This window comes from Onychostruthus taczanowskii, unplaced genomic scaffold, assembly GCF_017590055.1.
Source record: "Onychostruthus taczanowskii isolate IOZ18803 unplaced genomic scaffold, ASM1759005v1 scaffold87, whole genome shotgun sequence".
NCBI classification, from domain to species: Eukaryota; Metazoa; Chordata; class Aves; order Passeriformes; family Passeridae; genus Onychostruthus; species Onychostruthus taczanowskii.
This window is the reverse complement of record NW_024506662.1, coordinates 2,280,762-2,298,116: the sequence shown is the minus strand read 5'-3', so window position 1 is coordinate 2,298,116 and position 17,355 is coordinate 2,280,762. Positions and strand designations below refer to the sequence as shown.

General features: G+C 42.8%; 2 protein-coding genes and 1 long non-coding RNA gene across 3 annotated transcripts in view; 2 read left to right on the top strand and 1 right to left on the bottom strand.

The window, feature by feature from the left end:
- Positions 1-11,095, top strand: part of PARP1 (poly(ADP-ribose) polymerase 1) — a 32,836-nt gene extending 21,741 nt beyond the window's left edge. The window contains exons 14-23 of the mRNA XM_041425115.1: positions 404-532; positions 3,673-3,756; positions 4,559-4,681; positions 5,191-5,319; positions 6,021-6,119; positions 6,672-6,824; positions 7,100-7,227; positions 7,587-7,648; positions 8,716-8,830; positions 10,270-11,095. Of these exons, the coding sequence (XP_041281049.1) occupies positions 404-532; positions 3,673-3,756; positions 4,559-4,681; positions 5,191-5,319; positions 6,021-6,119; positions 6,672-6,824; positions 7,100-7,227; positions 7,587-7,648; positions 8,716-8,830; positions 10,270-10,351 (1,104 nt within the window). The 3' untranslated portion in view covers positions 10,352-11,095. The remainder of the gene's footprint in view (positions 1-403; positions 533-3,672; positions 3,757-4,558; positions 4,682-5,190; positions 5,320-6,020; positions 6,120-6,671; positions 6,825-7,099; positions 7,228-7,586; positions 7,649-8,715; positions 8,831-10,269) is intronic.
- Positions 11,096-15,817: 4,722 nt separating this feature from the next.
- Positions 15,818-17,059, bottom strand: LOC121346925. Its single transcript, XR_005954143.1, has 3 exons — positions 16,829-17,059; positions 16,626-16,685; positions 15,818-16,345 (listed from the first exon to the last, which is right to left on the bottom strand). It is a non-coding gene; the product is annotated as an uncharacterized LOC121346925 (long non-coding RNA).
- Positions 17,060-17,116: 57 nt separating this feature from the next.
- Positions 17,117-17,355, top strand: part of LIN9 (lin-9 DREAM MuvB core complex component) — a 38,706-nt gene continuing 38,467 nt past the window's right edge. Inside the window, exon 1 of the mRNA XM_041425113.1 lies at positions 17,117-17,206. Coding sequence (XP_041281047.1) covers positions 17,128-17,206 — 79 coding nt within the window. The 5' untranslated portion in view covers positions 17,117-17,127. The remainder of the gene's footprint in view (positions 17,207-17,355) is intronic.

Sequence of the window (17,355 nt, the reverse complement as noted above, 5' to 3'; positions counted from 1 at the left end):
AAACTAGTTATTACATCTGTTTTGTCATAAAAGCAGCAAAGTAAACAGTCATTTTTTTCATGTGAAAGTCTCTATGCAGCAGAAAGCTTGCAGAAAAAGTAATTAATATTTGCTTGAAGTGAAGCAGCAATGCAAAGAGAATTCCTAGTCCCTTAATTCTGCTTTCTGCTTATTTTTTACGTGCCATCTCTTGAAATAGTATCTGCCAAATTACTGAATAGGTGTTTTTTTAAGACCGTTTTGTTCCAGAATGTCAGAGCAATGTCCCACGCTCCCCATGAACTTCAGGCTAGTCATAGTATGCACACACTAAATTGGTTTTGAGTTGTTGCCATGGCAGCCAGCCTGTAACTTTTTAATCCTTTGTGATTTTGCTAATTCTGATACTATTTTTACCTTCCAGGATGAAGAAGCTGTCAGGAAACTGACAGTAGGTGCTGGGACAAAATCAAAACTTGCTAAGCCAATCCAGGATCTTATTAAGATGATCTTTGATGTGGAAAGCATGAAGAAAGCAATGGTGGAATTTGAGGTGATTACACACATTCATGTTTCTCCCTAACCTACCATCATGTTTGCACAAACAGAAGCAAGCTCTTTGCAATGCAGAGTGTTTCATACTTCCCAAAAGTCAAGTGTGAGTTTTAGATCTCTCTTAAAATAAAGGCAAGAGTCCAGCTGGAATTTGCCAAGCTCTGGAGGTTGTAACTTAATTATGATACATGCAGTTCTTAAAACACAGGTGCATTTTTTGTCTATCAATGTCTTCAGTTTAACAAGCCTAGGAGAGAATTGTCTGCCAGTCCTGGGAGCAATAATCATTCTGTGGTTTTGTTTGTTCGTGGTTTTTCCCAGTCACACCTGCACAGTGACTGCTGTTTGCTGAATGCTCTTAAAGTATACACAGATAACCAGTGTGCTGCTCATGTGACACTGGTGACATCCTTTTCTTCTAAGCAGGGAGCCACATTTGGGGCTGGAGTACCATGGATTTTAGGTAGAAAATAAGATGCACTTCAGACCAGAGAAATGCTGCCAGTTGATACATACACTAATGGAAGTGTCTTGTCAGAGTCCAGATCCTCTTTTTCACAGGGTGGACTTGGGATTGTTTTGATTGTATTTCTCATTTGTTCTAATAAAACTCTTATTTTCATCCATTCTTCTTTCCTCCATACTTCTTGATCCATCCTTCTGGCAAGCTTTCAGAGAGTGGTTTGGTAGCATGATACGTCTCTCCTTGCACTGTTTTTCTGATGTGCAGAGATCTTGCTGTTTGTTTTAATGCAGTCATTTGAACTAATTCTAAATAACAGATTTCAGTTTTCTTCAGCCAGCTTAGTTATCCTGCCTAAGACTTGACATTTAAGCAGCTGTTCTTTGCCCTCTCTGTCATTATTTGGAGTGCCTACCTTTCAGAACAGGCTTTGTACCATTTTCTGCTGCTCACCTGAAAGCTTGCCCAACATTTTGTAGCACCTTGGGTTAATTATGTTCTCCTATATCTCCAGTGGTAAAATGAATAATTTTTTGTAGTTGTAACTGGCTAAAGGCTCTGAACTGATCAACATCTCATGTCATTTGGTTTTGTAGAACTCTCTTGCAAGTATGTTAATTCACATCATCTGCAGATCTGCAGCAGAGCTGAGACTCCAGATGGGCCAGTCTTCCTATTAGAGTTATCCTCCTGTACTGATGCTGCTGAACAGCTGCTTTCTGTTAGAGGGAATAATATTTTTCCTGGTTAGAGGTTTCTATGTTTCTTCCAGAAACAACTGCTTCGTCCATCCAGACACCTCTTGCTTTGCCAACAGTGTAGCAAATTCTTGGTCTTTCCATTGCATGACAATAGATTTATCTGATGCATTTATCCTCCTGCTTCTATCTTAGCTTTCAAGAATTTCACCTCACCAAGCATACAGGAGTTAATTACCATTATCTTTGTCATTGCTTTACATGAAGTGGCTTGTTGGAGCACTGAGTTGACTCTAGTGCTGTGTCCTGCCTTGCCTGGGTGTAAGACAAACATCTCCCTTGTGTCTTGTGACAATCCTGGTGCACACATCTCTGATGTGGAGCTAATTCTTCCCATTGCACTCGGTGCACCTAGTGGTCATTTCAGTGCTGTTTTAGGCCCAGCCCATTGGCTGCTGTGCTCTTTTGGCACATCTAATGATCAAGTCTTGGATGCAGTTTAGCTTTACCCCAGAGTGTAGCTCTGCAGGATTCTGTCTATGTGTCATAGGAGACACAAATTCCAGCCATTTGGCTGTCTGTGGGCTCTGTTGGAATTGTGCTCCTAAATCACATGCCTGGGGGATGTTTTATTTTATAGGTGTTAGTGTTTGTGTGTTAGTGATTCTTTGTGTTTATATAACTTATTTTTAGGATAGATGTCTGCAGCTAACCTGCACATCCAGGTTAAGTGGCCTATTTTACTTTTGCATGGCCTGCATGATTTTTCAGCTGATAATGACATAATGCAGGTTGGTACAGGTGGCACTCAGCAAGAGAGTATTGGCCCCAAAAGTTTGGGAGCTACAAATCTATTGCAGATTGGTTTTCATTAGATTATTAGTATTGTCTTTGTGCCTCTCATGTCCCCAAGACATGATCAGTTTTGAAGCCTGTCTTCCCTCTTGCAGCCCTTCTTGGCTTTTCTTGGTATCTGGCTTTATCTACACTTAGCTGTCACTGAAGATGGAAGTTCTCCTAAGCCCAGTACAGGGCATGCAGTCTCCACACAAAATCACTTCCGTGCTTTCACCCTGGTCTCTATGGCTTGGAAGAGCCTTGTGGGTTCATCTTGCAGAGAAGATTTGCATACAGCTGGATTTCCTAGCTCCATAATGGATAAATAATGTGGGACTTAGGCAGACAGTTTCATAGGATCTTCTGTCCATGAGCTAAACCTTAAATCCATCAACTTCAGTAAAAACTAGTTTACCCTGCAGAGTGTATGGTAAGTACTGTCAAGAGTCTAGAGGTGTATGTATGATCTTTCTAAAAGACTTCAGTGGGCTTGATTTTTTTGCATTCAGGTGGTCCTTTAACAATGTAGCATTTTCCAGTACTCTCCCAAGATACCATCAATACACAAAGAAAACCAATATTAAATTAAATCAGTGGATAAATGCAGGCAACTAAGACATTGCTTTTAACTTAGTTGAAGGGTTTTGGCTTGTTTTTTTGTGAATATGAAGCACTCCTATCATCTTTGCATTTGATCCTTGATAATTGTAGGGTAAAGTTGGAAGAGGGTGTCTGGATTGTATCTAGACACAGATGGTCTTATGAACAAGAATTACTTAATTCAGTTTGCTTCTTTGCCAGCCTTAAGTGTATGGTTACTTAATGGATTAAGAAATGCATCTGACACCAGGTTAATATTAAACTTCATGCCAGATTATTAATATCTTAATTAATAACCTTTTTGTGTTGCCCTAGCATGTGTGCTTAGCTTCCTATTGCAGTATTCCTTTGGTTATAGGATGTCCTTTCAATGGTGTGTCCTTCTGACATAATTCCTTAATCCTCAGAGTCTAAAATGTTTCCATTCTTTGTTGGTCAGTCCTATTAGCATGGAAAATTAGTTCTCTAGAAACCAGAGAAGGAATGCTGCAGTGGTTTAAATGTAGTGAAAGTTGGGTTTAATACTTATATCTTTATCAGATTGACTTGCAGAAGATGCCGTTGGGAAAACTGAGCAAGCGACAGATCCAGAGTGCGTACTCCATCCTGAATGAGGTTCAGCAGGTGAGCATAAAAGACATGTTAGAGCAAAAAAAGAATTCAGAAGCTGTTCTGGGCTCAGTGGGGTGAATGCTGAGCTGTGCTTTCTTTCTCTCTGGGGAAGAGGATGTGGCTTCCATGGGTAACCAGACAGTTCTCTTCACTGTTGTACCCATGTGGGCAGTACTTGCGTCTTCAGCATTTTTGTAGCACAAACTTTAGGCTGTGCCAAACATAAATGGCAGCTGAGCAAATGAAGCTGGTGCCTTGATCTAGTAGTGAGCTGGTGTTTCTACCCCAGAGCAGTTCGTCAGAGGATGAGAATAAAGGTTGAGTTGACACAGGAAAGGGTCTAGTTTGATAACGTTGCTGTATTTACACATTGTGATCTGAACCATTCCAGAATCACTACGTAGTATTGCCTTTACAGATTGCAAAAATGTACCAGCATAAACGATGTTTTTTTTGTCACAGGCTCCTTGGCAAAGCATAGATACAGGAATTCTTCAATTGCCAGAATAGACCAGAACCTTGACAAATATATGCACCACTTAAATGTCCTGAAGACTTTATTTTGCCCTCCAGAAACATAATCCCCATTAAATTTTTCTCATACACAATTCCATGTATTTCTGTGCAAATACTGTGACTTGCTGCGTGCAAGACAATTAAATAGAATTGTTCTTTTGAGTCCTGTGAGACTAAAGCATAAGCACTATTTGCATTGCTGCTCCTGTATTAGTCCCTAAGTATCTTGTGTATTTTTATTGCAATGCAGACTTAGTCTTACTCAGTAATTTTCTTTGGTGCTTGTTGTCTTGTCTAGGCAGTATCTGACAGTGGTTCAGAATCCCAGATTTTGGACCTCTCCAACCGCTTCTATACACTGATTCCTCATGACTTTGGGATGAAGAAGCCACCTCTCCTAAATAACTTGGAATACATTCAGGTATTGACTAGAAACTGTTTTTTGCAAATGTTGGAAAATGTTGTTTGCAGGCAACAAGTCTTGATGTCAGACATCTAACATAGAAAATATGTGAGGTTCAACACTTACTTAACCTCATAAAAGCAGTTAAAGAAAGCATTAAAACCTCACAAGCAAAAAGATAATCTGAAGAAAAACAAATTTAATCTCATGCTTTCATGAAGTTAAACTTGTTTTTCTTCAGAATATCTTTTTGTTTGTTTATGTGCATGTGTCTGTGTAAATAAGTATATGCATAAGGTATTAGAAGATAGAGACATTATGTATATATATGTATGTATATTTTAATGTATTTGGGTCCATATATATATTTAAAGACAGTGTTGTGTTATTAGATGGCACCATGTGGCCAGTGACTGTCAGACACTTTTTTAAGTATCTCACTTAAGTATATCTTTGGGGTATCTCAGACTTATTCTGAACATGTCAAAGGCCTAAGTAACATAACTTTACCTGTTTCAATTCCTCAGGCTAAAGTGCAGATGTTGGACAACTTGCTTGATATTGAGGTTGCTTACAGCCTTCTCAGAGGTGGAAATGAAGATGGAGACAAAGACCCAATTGACATCAACTATGAAAAACTTAAAACAGATATTAAGGTAAAGGAAATAAAAGGCAGTGAGTGGCTGTGAATAAAAGCTGATGTCCTGTTAGTTTGGAGTAAAATAAATCACCCAAACTGTAACTGCACAGATATATAGAACTGAGGTTGGTTAAGGAACTGGAGCATGTGTTCAGAGAGATGCAGAAAGAGCTGAGCTGTTTTGACCTGAAGAAAAGAAAGCTGAAGGGATATTGTATCAATATCTAGGAATACCTGATGGGAGAAAGAAGGAAAGAGGACAGAGGCAGACTTTCCTCAGTGGTTTCCAGCGACAAGAGGCAGTGGGCACAAATTGAAATACAGGAATTTGTGTTTAAACAAAAGAAAAAGCTTTTGTCGTTGATGTTGTTTGTTTTGGGTTTTTAAAATTTGTTTACTCTGACAGTGGTCAAACACTGGAAAAGGTTGCCCAGAGAGGCCATGGAGGTTCTCTTCTTGGCAGTGTTGAAAGTTGGACTGGCCTCAGTTCTTGGCTGACCCTTCTTTGAGTGGAATTGAAAATCTCAATTTCCAGCATTGTCTCAGACATGAGGCTGTCTGTATATCTGTGCATCTTCTCTAGCTAGGAATGTATTTCCACTTAAATGGTTGAGGAGGTTTAAAGGGTGCAGTTGCAGGCATGGAGTGGATATTGTCATGTTACAAGATGGCTCCTAGTTTGTGTGCTGAGGAAACTTCTCATTTGCCTCTTTGCAGGTTGTTGACAAAGATTCAGAAGAAGCCAAGATTATCAAGCAATATGTGAAGAACACTCATGCTGCTACACACAATGCATATGACCTCAAAGTTGTGGATGTAAGCTGGGCAATAATGGGGTTTATCTTTGGGAAGATGGACTCTCCTAAGTTGACTTGCTTGTTTGCAATTGCCTTATATTTTTGAGTAGCTTACCCAGTTTCTCTGTTAAAGAAATTATTTGATAGAACATTTTCTTTTAATTAGAATAGCAAAAGTCTAGGCAAAGATGAAGCTAATGAGGTGTTTTTGCTTTTGTGTTTTTATTTTAATTTAATTTGCCTCAGAGAGAAGGCGGAGGAGTAATCATCTGAAATTGAGCCTTAGTTCATTGAATGATTTTTTTCAGAAAAATAGATCCTCATGAAAATGCAGAAGAAAAGGTGGAGAAGCAATCAATAACAAGTACTGCATGATTGCTGCTACCTGTTTCTTGCTAGCCTGACACAGCCAATTTCAAACACTAAAACCCATCCCGGTCAATTTCCATAGCAGATCAATGTACATTGCAGATCGGATGATTTTTTTTTTCCTCCCCTCTGACGAGTTGCATGAAGTTAATGGTTTATTTCCTTGGTTCTTCTTTTCCTCCTGTCCTCTTGTGAACTGAAGATCTTCAGGATTGAGCGTGAGGGGGAGAGCCAGCGTTACAAGCCCTTCAAGCAGCTCCACAACCGCCAGCTGCTGTGGCACGGCTCCCGCACCACCAACTTCGCTGGCATCCTCTCGCAGGGGCTGCGGATAGCTCCGCCTGAGGCTCCTGTGGTGGGTGAAATAGCTTCTCTGGCTGCCTGCATCCCTGTGCCCAGAGATGGCCACAGGCAGGGACAACCTATAAAGAAGAGAATTTCTGTGTGGGGAGGGCCCTGTGTTATCTGCCACCATTTAGACAGCATTGTGCTCCCGAGTGGGTTGCACATTGCTGTCCACAAGAGCTTGGCTTGCACCTTTGCTCTTCTGGGAGCCCAGCCAGGTGGATTCAGTGCTGCTTTTGGGTTATTTTATTGCCTCAGTCTTATTTATTTCTTTCCTTCTTGCAGACCGGCTACATGTTTGGGAAGGGCATCTATTTTGCAGACATGGTATCCAAGAGTGCAAACTACTGTCACACGTCTCAAGCTGATCCCATAGGTTTAGTGCTACTGGGAGAAGTCGCCCTTGGAAATATGTACGTAACTTACAAAGAGTATTTGCCAGATGTGCTTAATACATCCTCATAGAAGGTGATGCTAAGATGGCAAGCCTTCTCTTCAGTGTGAAGAAGAAGCATGTGTTTTTTCTTCAGAAACAAGATCTGCTTTTTCTTAAAGTAAGAGTTATTGTTGCAGATCTAGCGGAATCTTGTACAAAATGCTAACATCATTAAAATTAGTAACCAAGACAAACAAAGTTTGAGTTCCAGAAGACTATAATTATCTTTACATTAACTCATCATAAACTAAAGCCTGAAAAATTTGTGATTTTCTTTTCACTAAGATAGTTTAAGACTAACGTAAAGTTCTGCTGTGTGTTCTTTGTGCTGTCCAGGTACGAACTAAAGAATGCTTCCCACATCACAAAATTGCCCAAGGGAAAACACAGTGTCAAAGGTAAGCATTAGTAGTTGTCATTAGTAATCTGTAATCGATGGCAGACTTGGTTGTGGTGCTCAGCTAAGAGAGCTATAGTCACGTCTTAGCTGTACTTCCTTTAAGAAGTTGCATAATGTTGCCCTTCAGTTGCATCAGGATGTGTATGGGGTGTTTTAAAATGCAATTTAATAACTCTGAGTGTTAAGACTGAAGGTGCTGAAGTTCAGGAGGAAACTTCTATTTGATGTTACACTGGAGAAAATATAAAGTACATTCCCCCAATTTCTTACTCGCTCTCATCGTAACAATACTGGGTATTTTAGAAGAGAGATGAATAGGTCAGAAGAGTCATTGTTTAGCTTTCAAAGTGGCTTAGAAGCTTGGACAGAAGGGAAAAGCTAGAAATAAAAGTTCAGATGGAACAGCTGCTCTCATTACACTTCTATCTGCAAAAAGTGTCATATATTGAAAAAGAAGATGAGAGAAGAGACTTAACTGTCTAACTCAAGCAAAAGAAATGGTAATCATGACTGTCTTCTGTACCAAGATGGGAGATTGAAGAAAAACATCTTCAGTAATGAGTGGCTTATCCTAAACTGCTAATTTTGAGAGGCTTAAAAAATAGGTTGCCCAAAAGAGAATAAAAAGCGATATTGCACCTTTTTCTATACATACTACTTATGTTCTTATGGATGTTAAATCAGATTTATATTGAAAATTTTAATGAGAATAAGAATTGGTTTGTTGTACTTGTCTGAAAATGCTACAATGTGCATGTTTTCATTAATGGAGTTAGAATATGAGAGCTATGAATCTGTTCTGGTTTAGCTTTGATCATATAGATTAGACAATTAGCAGTTGAAAGTTTAAAATTCTCATTTTTAATGTAGCAGAGTACAACTGCCATAAATATTGATGCTGAATTGAATAAACAAACAGTGTTTTTCATGTTCTGTTGAAGATACTTCTACACTTGATTTGAAAGTATATGTGAAGTAGTATTTGGCTGGCTGGATCATTTTCTTTTTGTGCAAAGTCTGTGTTTGCTTCCTAGATTTGTAACTAATGTTGTTTTTTCTTTCTAGGCTTGGGCAAAACTGCTCCTGATCCCACAGCCACGACCACCCTTGGTGGTGTAGAGGTTCCCTTAGGGAATGGGATCTCCACAGGAATTAATGATACCTGTCTTCTGTATAATGAGTATCCTTTGCTGTTACATTGGCTGCACATGGTGTTTGAGTGTCACTGCATTTGCAGGACCTCACTAAGGCCAGTTAGGAGTCTTGCCTCACTTTGTTTTGTTTGGTTTTATTTAGATCTGCTTTGGGGAGTATTTGCAGACCATCTCTTCTGCAAGGGGGATGGTTTTTACAGTTGCTGCACTTAAATTGTCATTCTGCAAAAAAAAGGAAACAATACACATACCAATAGCTGTTCCCCAACAGGAACAAAAGGTCTTGGAGTGATCAGGCAAAACTGCTGTAGTGTCATGCCCAGAGATATGCCAGGACAAGGAGAGGGGAATGCAGCCTGTGGTTTCTCATCACTCCAGTCTGGTTTTTCCCTCGTGGTGCTGTGGTATGCCAGCTTGGCCAGGAGGAGGTGGGGGAGCCAGCTCTGTGCTCTTGCACTCTCTCAGCACATCTTTTGAGTTCCCCAGACCCCTGCAAGTGTTGAGGTATGTCCCAAATGCCAAGCAGAGATGCAGCCATTAAGTCTCTTTCCAGGCAGAAGTTCCTCCAAATCAATTAGTGCTTTAAATCCACAAGAGGTCATAAGAATGCAAATAAGTGATGTCTAAGGTCCAGCTGGCTCTCTTCACTGCCAGTGAAGCAGGTAGCCCAGTAATGCAAACTTTGGGTTTGCAGAAACTGCCTTTGGCCTTGGTGAGCTTTCCTCCTACAAGGAGTCTGGGCAACACAACTCATGGCAGTACTGGTTTTATCTTGAGTTTTCTTAAATACACCATCTGTCAGAAGATGAGCTATAATCAGTTGATATTAACTCGTTGAGATGATATGATGTGTATTTATTTTGTTTTGCACTTTGGGATTAGAGGTAAGTTGGAGGCCTAAAGCATTGTGAAACAAAGAGATGAGCTGGGACTGTCTCTGGAAAAATAAGAATGTGCAAACACTGACAATCATTGTAGAGCTCTTCTCTGTGATTCCTGTTTGGGTTTTTTAGTGGGAAATTAGGAAGGCATTAATGACTGTGCTGGAAGGTAGCAATAGAACTGCAATTACAATTGTAAATGCTGGGTCTGAATCTGTAGCTCTCATTTAAGCTGTATGACTCTTCTGCCTACATATCAAGAGAGATGTATGTTACTCTGACAAAAAATAATTTTCAGGAGCCACAGCCCTGTATCTCAGTCAGTTCACCTGCCTGTCACTCAGGATTCCTGTTGCACTGTTCTCCACAGAACTTAATTGCTTGTTCCTAGCTATTGTATAAAACATTTTCAGATTCATGAAAAAGTCATATTTAAAGCTTTGTGGTTTGAGCTCTTAGAATTGGTTAATCACACAGGCATCTTGAATGGTAACTTAAGTTCAAAGGTGAAGTTCACTGTGTTTTGAGGTTTTTCTGTGTCATTAATATCAACTACTGTAATTATTCCTTAACATTCTTCCCAGATATATTGTGTATGATGTTGCTCAGGTAAATCTGAAGTACCTGTTGAAACTGAAATTCAACTATAAGACATCACTCTGGTGAACAGTATTTAGAAGCCCTGTTAGAGTTATACTGTAGTTACACTATAGCGTTGACTTCTGACATGCTTATGCATTGACTTCTCTTACCAAGATATCAAGAGCTAATCTGCAGAAGAAATTACTAAATCCTATTTAGTACAACACTTAGTGAAAGTTTTTATATAAAAAGTGTGGCAATACATGGACCTGAATTCTGATGAGAACGAGTACCTGGTTTTGTTTTATACCACTTCTGGTGCTTTAAGTGTTTCTTTTAATTGACCAAACTGACAAGAGAGAAAAAAAAGAAATTATTCTGGTGTTCTTAGTCAAACAGAGCTGGGCAAGAGCAGGAGAAGGAACTTGAGCACATTTGTGGTACTTGCTCTATGAAGGTTCCCCCTTCTTTAAGACACTCTTTTTTCAGTTTTCACTTGACTAAATGATAAAGGTGCATTTATTTTGAGGTAAAAAAAATAAAAGCTAATTTCATACTAACAGTTTTATGTTTCAAAACTTCCAAATTGTTTTGGTTTTGAGTCATAATTTAAATGTATTTGGTAGAATGTTCTTAAACGTGGTATCTCTCTCGAGGATCGAATGCCAAATATTGAAATCTGTAGCCAAGTTTCAAGAAGTTACGGTGAAATTAAAATTTGGACTTTCCACTGAGACTTCATCTGTCAACAGTTGGTGTGGTAAACATGGAAAATGAGCTTGTAGCTGTTTGAATTTAGTATTAGCCCCAATAAACCTCCTTTAAATACCTACCTTCAACATGATGTAAGTTGGTTGTTGTAGACTCACGTCCTAGCAAAGCTGTAAGTTGAGCTGGGGCTCAAGCTTCGTTCATCAGGACCTGGAGTGAGGTTTGTTGCTACTCTGTCGGTGGTCTTGAAATGCCTGTCTCAAAACAGCAATACAAACTGATAATTTCAATGTTTCGTCATGTTTGTTACTTCTCACTTTTAGTCATTGAGCAATATGGGAGCATTTAACCATAGAACATCAGATTATTCTCTTCAAAAGTTACTGATTTCTCTGAGGCATTAGGGAAAGTGATGGCTAATTCCCAAGACAGGGACAGTTCAAGCTCATTCTGACAGTGGTGGCTTCAGTCTTTAGTAAACTATGTGGAAACAGCAGATCTATTTCCTAAAATGTTGTTGTGTCCCAGGGCCTTTTGTAAAAGGAGTTAAAGCCAAAGTGGGTGCTAATGGTGCAGGTCTTCCCAGGACCCCTGATAAGAAGAGGTTGAAGAGTGATCGATGAAAAATGAAGCTGCTTTCAGGGAGAGAAGGAAATGTAGGAGTGGGTAAGTTGTATGTCTTGAGGACAGCTCAACAGAAAAAATTGATTGAGATTGGTGATAATGGATTCTGAGAGGAAGTAAGGAGAGTAGTCTGTCTTCTGCCTCTTAAGTAGCTTAACCAGTGGCTAATCATTGTTTTGCTTCCAAAAAGCCCTTTGGTTAAGTCACTTAAGTATGATCTTGTCAGTCTCTGAAAGAGAACATGAGAACTTATTCAATTTAGTTATAAGATAGATGATTTTTCCCCGTCTAAAAAAGCAGTTTACAGTTCAGTTTGGGACCAGGAGTTGAGGGCAGCTGCTTTTGATGCTCCCTCAGAGGTGGCTGAAAGTTCCCTGTTGCTCCAACGCAAGTAGCACAGGGAGTGCTTTGTGCTGTGTAACAGTGTAACACAGTAACTGTGTAACAGTGCTCAGTTACAATTGCAGCACAAGGAAGTACATCCCAAGCTGTCCCTAAGTGCACAAATACAGCAGGAAAAGCTACAGGACTTGCTGAAGAGGCAGCAGGTGCCCTGTGGAGACTGGGAGAGCCCTGTCACTGTCCTGCAGTGAAATCTGAAGTCAGTCCAGGCGCTGCTTCTGCTGCCAGCTTGTCAGAGCGGAGCAGATCCTCTCTCTGGGAAGTGAGCGCTGGTTCCGCTGGACCCAGCGGATGAACGGCCTCTCCCCGCGGATGAGCGGCCTCTCCCCGCGGATGAGCGGCCTCTCCCAGCGGGTGAACGGCCTCTCCCAGCGGATGAACGGCCTCTCCCCGCGGATGAACGGCCTCTCCCAGCGGATGAACGGCCTCTCCCAGCGGGTGAACGGCCTCTCCCAGCGGGTGAACGGCCTCTCCCAGCGGATGAGCGGCCTCTCCCAGCGGATGAACGGCCTCTCCCAGCGGATGAACGGCCTCTCCTCGCGGATGAACGGCCTCTCCCCGCGGATGAACGGCCTCTCCAAGTGGATGAACGGCCTCTCCCCGGGGCCAGGCTGGCAGGAGCAGTGCAGTGACAATCACTGAAAGCCCTGCTTTGGCAGTACAAGCACAGAGCAGAGCTGGATGAACAGGCAGTCCCATTTCTGTCAAAAGCACTTGAAAGAAACGAGTTTTCAAGACATTAGGTCCCATGACATCCTGTGCTTTGTTTCAGGGGAGACATGTTGAGGAATGGCTTCTGATCTAAATGTTAAAACTGCCAAAAGCAGCAATTTATAAATATTTAACCATTTTATCTTTATTTAGCATGGCTGCATGCTCTGTTGTACAGTGGCTCACAGACATTAAGACAGTCCGTGCAGTTAATTGAAGGAAGGCAGCCTGGGCTTACTGATTGGCAGGCAGTGTAAATTCTTTGTGACTCGCCTGAGTTCATGCAGGAAAAAAATGTCTGAGAAAAAAAAAATTAAAGCACGAGTTGCCCATCCTAGTACTTTAGCCATAAAACAATTATATTCTGCCCCTGCCCTCCTTCAGTTTCTAATCAGAGGAAAGTGCAGGGGGAAACCCCAAAACAAATAATTTCTATATGAAAAAGACCTCTGGACACATGAAACTTTGTCAATGCCATAAATAATTGTACTCCTGTTCTTAAATGGGGCCTGAAGTGTTTGTAACTACTTAAGTCTCTGCTTCAGCTTGCTTTCTGGGAGACTTACAGACCTCACTCTGAATTCTGGGGACATAATGATGTAATTGTCTGCTGAAGTGTTATTGCAGCCAATTTATATCCCAGAATGTTTTGCCTGAATTGCTTTTATGTACATGTTGAGGCCCCTAACTTAGTCCATTATACTCACGCTCCTGTTACACCCATAAAAATAGTTTCCACTGTTGTGGACTACATGCATCTGAACAAGAGCTTGTGTGTGCTTTCACTTTAAAATTAATGCCAGGCTGCCTCTCCAGAAATGGTCATTTTGGAGAAGTGGCACCTTTGAGAAGAAATGCAGATGTAGGTGCCAGCCAAGATGAATTGCTGTGATGATTTTATTTTGTTCTGGTGTGAATTTAGCATGTGGGCCTGTTGTGGGCATTGCAGATCACTTCTACAGAAGTGAGATATACAGGGACTGGCAAGGCGAGAAGAAGGAATGGCTTCCCAAGAACTCAAAGGGGAAAAAACTGCTTTCTCCACCCCCTCGTTAAAAAGTGTGTGATTAATGCAGCAGGACTCAGACTTCACAAGAAGGTGCTTCAGTGACTAAAGAGCACGCTTTTCTGCCAGCTGTCTGTGCTTTTCTTCCTACTGCCAGGGCCTGCCTAGGGGAATGAGAAAATGACAGCGTAGCTGTCCCCTGGACGCAGCAGTACCTGCTGCGTGCTGACAGGACTGTGAATGCATTGGTCAGTAGGTGCTGTAACCCATGTCTTACCATCACCTGCAGCAGCTGAGGAGCAATGGGAGCGGGCAGTGCTCTGCAGCATTTCAGCACGCACCATTAGGAGCAGTTGCCTAACGTGACCCTGGCGAGAGCGAATGGCAGCGGCGCAGCCATTTAGAGACCTCCCCCAGCTGTGCCAGCAGGTGAGTCAGCAGCACCTCCGGCAGGTTGTTGGCAGCGAGGGCGGATGTTTTCAGTCACCCTGCCACTCGGAAGAGTGGTGTCATTTCCACGTCACCCAAGTGCAAACTGCAAATTTGCCAGAACGGGAAAAGGATGCACTGAAAACATTGTGCGTTTGTGTGCACGCTGACCAATGGCCCTGGCTGGGCCATTGTAAACGGTTTGTGTGACTTGGAAACAGCGAGCACAGGACAAACGAAAAACCAGAACACGGAGATACTGCAGCATTCATTAAAGGCCAAGATGTAAACGGTTCTTAATCCAGGAATCATAATACAGTGTTAATTGTTACCCTTTCAACAGAGTGAATGGTAATGGGTTCTGTTAAATATTTTCCAAGTGCAGCTGTTGGAATGAAATAAAGGAAAAATCATCATTGTGCTGTTGGGAGCGGAATTCTACCTTCACACCTATTAATTTGTGAGATGATTGGCAGGAGATGTTTGGGGAGGGGAAAAATCTCTCTCACCTTTTTCATCTGTAGTCTACAAAGACACCCTGAAAGGCACTGATTTTGATTCCTTTTTCCCTTGTAGAAATTCACACTCTTGAGGACTCTTGCGAAATGTTGGTTGTGTTGTAGAACACTTTTCACTCCTCCCTTGCAGAGCCCTTGCTCAGGGAAAGCTGTAGCACCGGGGTGGCTCTGGGCACCGCTGCAGCCAGACCTGATGATAAGGTTTACAGAGCACAGCAGTGAAAACCTCGCTGGAGATCAGTGTCTTCTGTCAGCTGTGGAAGTCTCAGTGTCACCAGTCTTAGCTGAGCATTTCCATACAGCCCTTGGCACAAGGGGAGCACAGCTGAAATACAGAGAAATACTGGTGTCATTAACACGGTGTTTAACTGAGCCTGGAAGGTCTGGTCCGTGTCAGGCATTTTGGGTGGTGGAAGTGTTTTATTAAAAGGGGAAAATTGTGCAGGATTTAATGGTTGGGGACGTTGGTGTTTGGAATGCCACAGATTACTATTTAGTTGTGTTTTGTTACTACTTTCTTTAGCTTTGTGCCTACAGTGCTTTCTAACTGTCTACTGTAGCAGCTTTCTTTGGAGCTGTGCAGTATGAAAGCTCTGACTGAAGTGTCTTAGGCCCTTTGGGGGCTCAGGGGAGGGAAGGCTGTTTAAACAGTCTTTCAAAATGACCTGGAAAGGGGGCTGGAAATGTAAGCTAGGCTTTGTATTTTCTTTTTTCCTTTTTTTTTTTTTTTCGTTTTTTCTTTTTTTAGCTCTGCTACAATGTACATAGAAAGCCCTGGGGGGGAATTTCTAAAGCATTTCACTCAGTTTGTTTCTTCCCTTAAAAACTGGCTTTTTTCCCCTTGAGCACAAGGGCAGCATTGATTTTATTTATTCATGTATTAAAATTGTTTAATAACATGACCTATATCCTGCCCCTCTCAACCTGCTGGACTGCCTAGACATCTGAGTTCATTAGCAAATTAAGAGCACAAATTAAATTCTATTCCAATGTCCCAAGATACACATTTTCTGTATTGTGTAGAATATTTAGTTTCACCTAGGTGCTTTCAAAGAGCTGCATACAACCAGGCATGGCATCCGTTTTGCATTACACCACTGTGCTCTTGGCAGTATTTTTAACATGTGACACAGACTTCTTAGCCTCGACTAAGATATACTGTTTATTTATTTTGAGGCTCAATTTGCATTTTCATACTTATTTTTATATCTTAAAAAAAGAGAATTTTGGTTGGTATAATAGCAGTAGATACTCAAAGTCAAACCTATGTAGAGAGTCTGGTCCATGAGCAGTTAAGCTGCTTGTGGTTCATGGTGGTATTTCCATGCTTGTATTTCTTGATGCAGAAGCTTTAGAATTCACTGTGGTGCAGAGATCTAAGAAAACTACACCAAAAAAACCCCACTGCTGCTGCTTGAAGAAAACTTTCAGGGGTGAGATGATAGAGGGCAGGCCAAGACAAGGAGCTTGTTAGGCAACAGCCACCCACTTCTGGGATTTGTTGGCTTTCCCTGGCACTGGGTGAGAGCCAGTGAGACCTTGACCTTCAGGCCTTGGGCTGGGTGAGCATTTCAGCCGCCTCCTGGGCGGAGTGCCACGGAGCGTGACAGCGGGGCCGGGGCTGGCTGGGCCGGGATTGTTGTGATCCCTCTCTTCTGGAGCCTCTCCTCTGCAATCCTTCACGAAAAGTGACAAGGGAAATAGGCACAGTTTAGCAAAAAGTAGTTACTCACTGAAGGAGGATGGATATAATGTAATGGGATTGTTTAAAGACTCAAAGCTAGCACAGCTGCTTTGGGGTGACCCTTTGTGACAGCCAACACCTCCCAGCCCCTTTTCCCCCCATCCTGAACTTCCAGTCACCCATTCCCTCATCCCACATCATACGAATGGCAGGGAGCTGCTGGAGCAACTCCAGAGGAGGGCCATGGCAGGATAAGAGGATAGGAGCACCTACCCCATGACAGCAGGCTGAGAAAGTTTGTGTGAAGACCTCATTCCAGTGTCTGAAGGGGAGCTGTAAAGAAGCCAGAGAGGAACTCTGTCAGGAACTGTAGTAGTGATAGGACAAGGAGTAATGAGTACAAGCTGAAAGAAGGGGGAATTAGGTTAGATATTAGGAACAAAGTATTTACTGGGAGCGTGACTGGAACAGCTTACCCAGAGCAGCTCTGCCTAGCCCAGCCCTGGAGGCGTTCAAAGCCAGTTTGGATTGGGCTCTGAGCAACCTGGTCTAGTGGAAGGCGCCCCGGCCAGTGGCAGGGAATGAGAACCAGACTGGAAGCACTCTAACGTGCACTCCGCCTCCCTGACGCTGCTCCTGCGCTCCGGCCGGGCTGCGGACGGCGCTGTTCCCTGCGCTCCCCGCCCAGCCCGTTCCTGCCCCTCACGGCCCGCGGGCGGAGGCCCCGCCCCGCGCGCGCGCCCGCCGCGCGCCCGGCCCCGTCTCCTCCCCCAGAATGCCCCGCGCCAGGCAGCCTTTGAAAAAGCGGCGCGGCTCGTTCAAGATGGCGGAGCTGGATCAGCTGCCTGACGAGAGTGAGTAGGGACCGGTGCCCCCGCTCCCGCCGCCCCCTCGTCCCGGCGGGACACCCGCGCCGCGCCCCGCCGCCCGCCCGCCTCCCTTCTTCGCTCCTTCCCTCCCGCCGCGGGCGCTGTGCGGGGCCGGAGCCCGAGCCTCCTCCCTG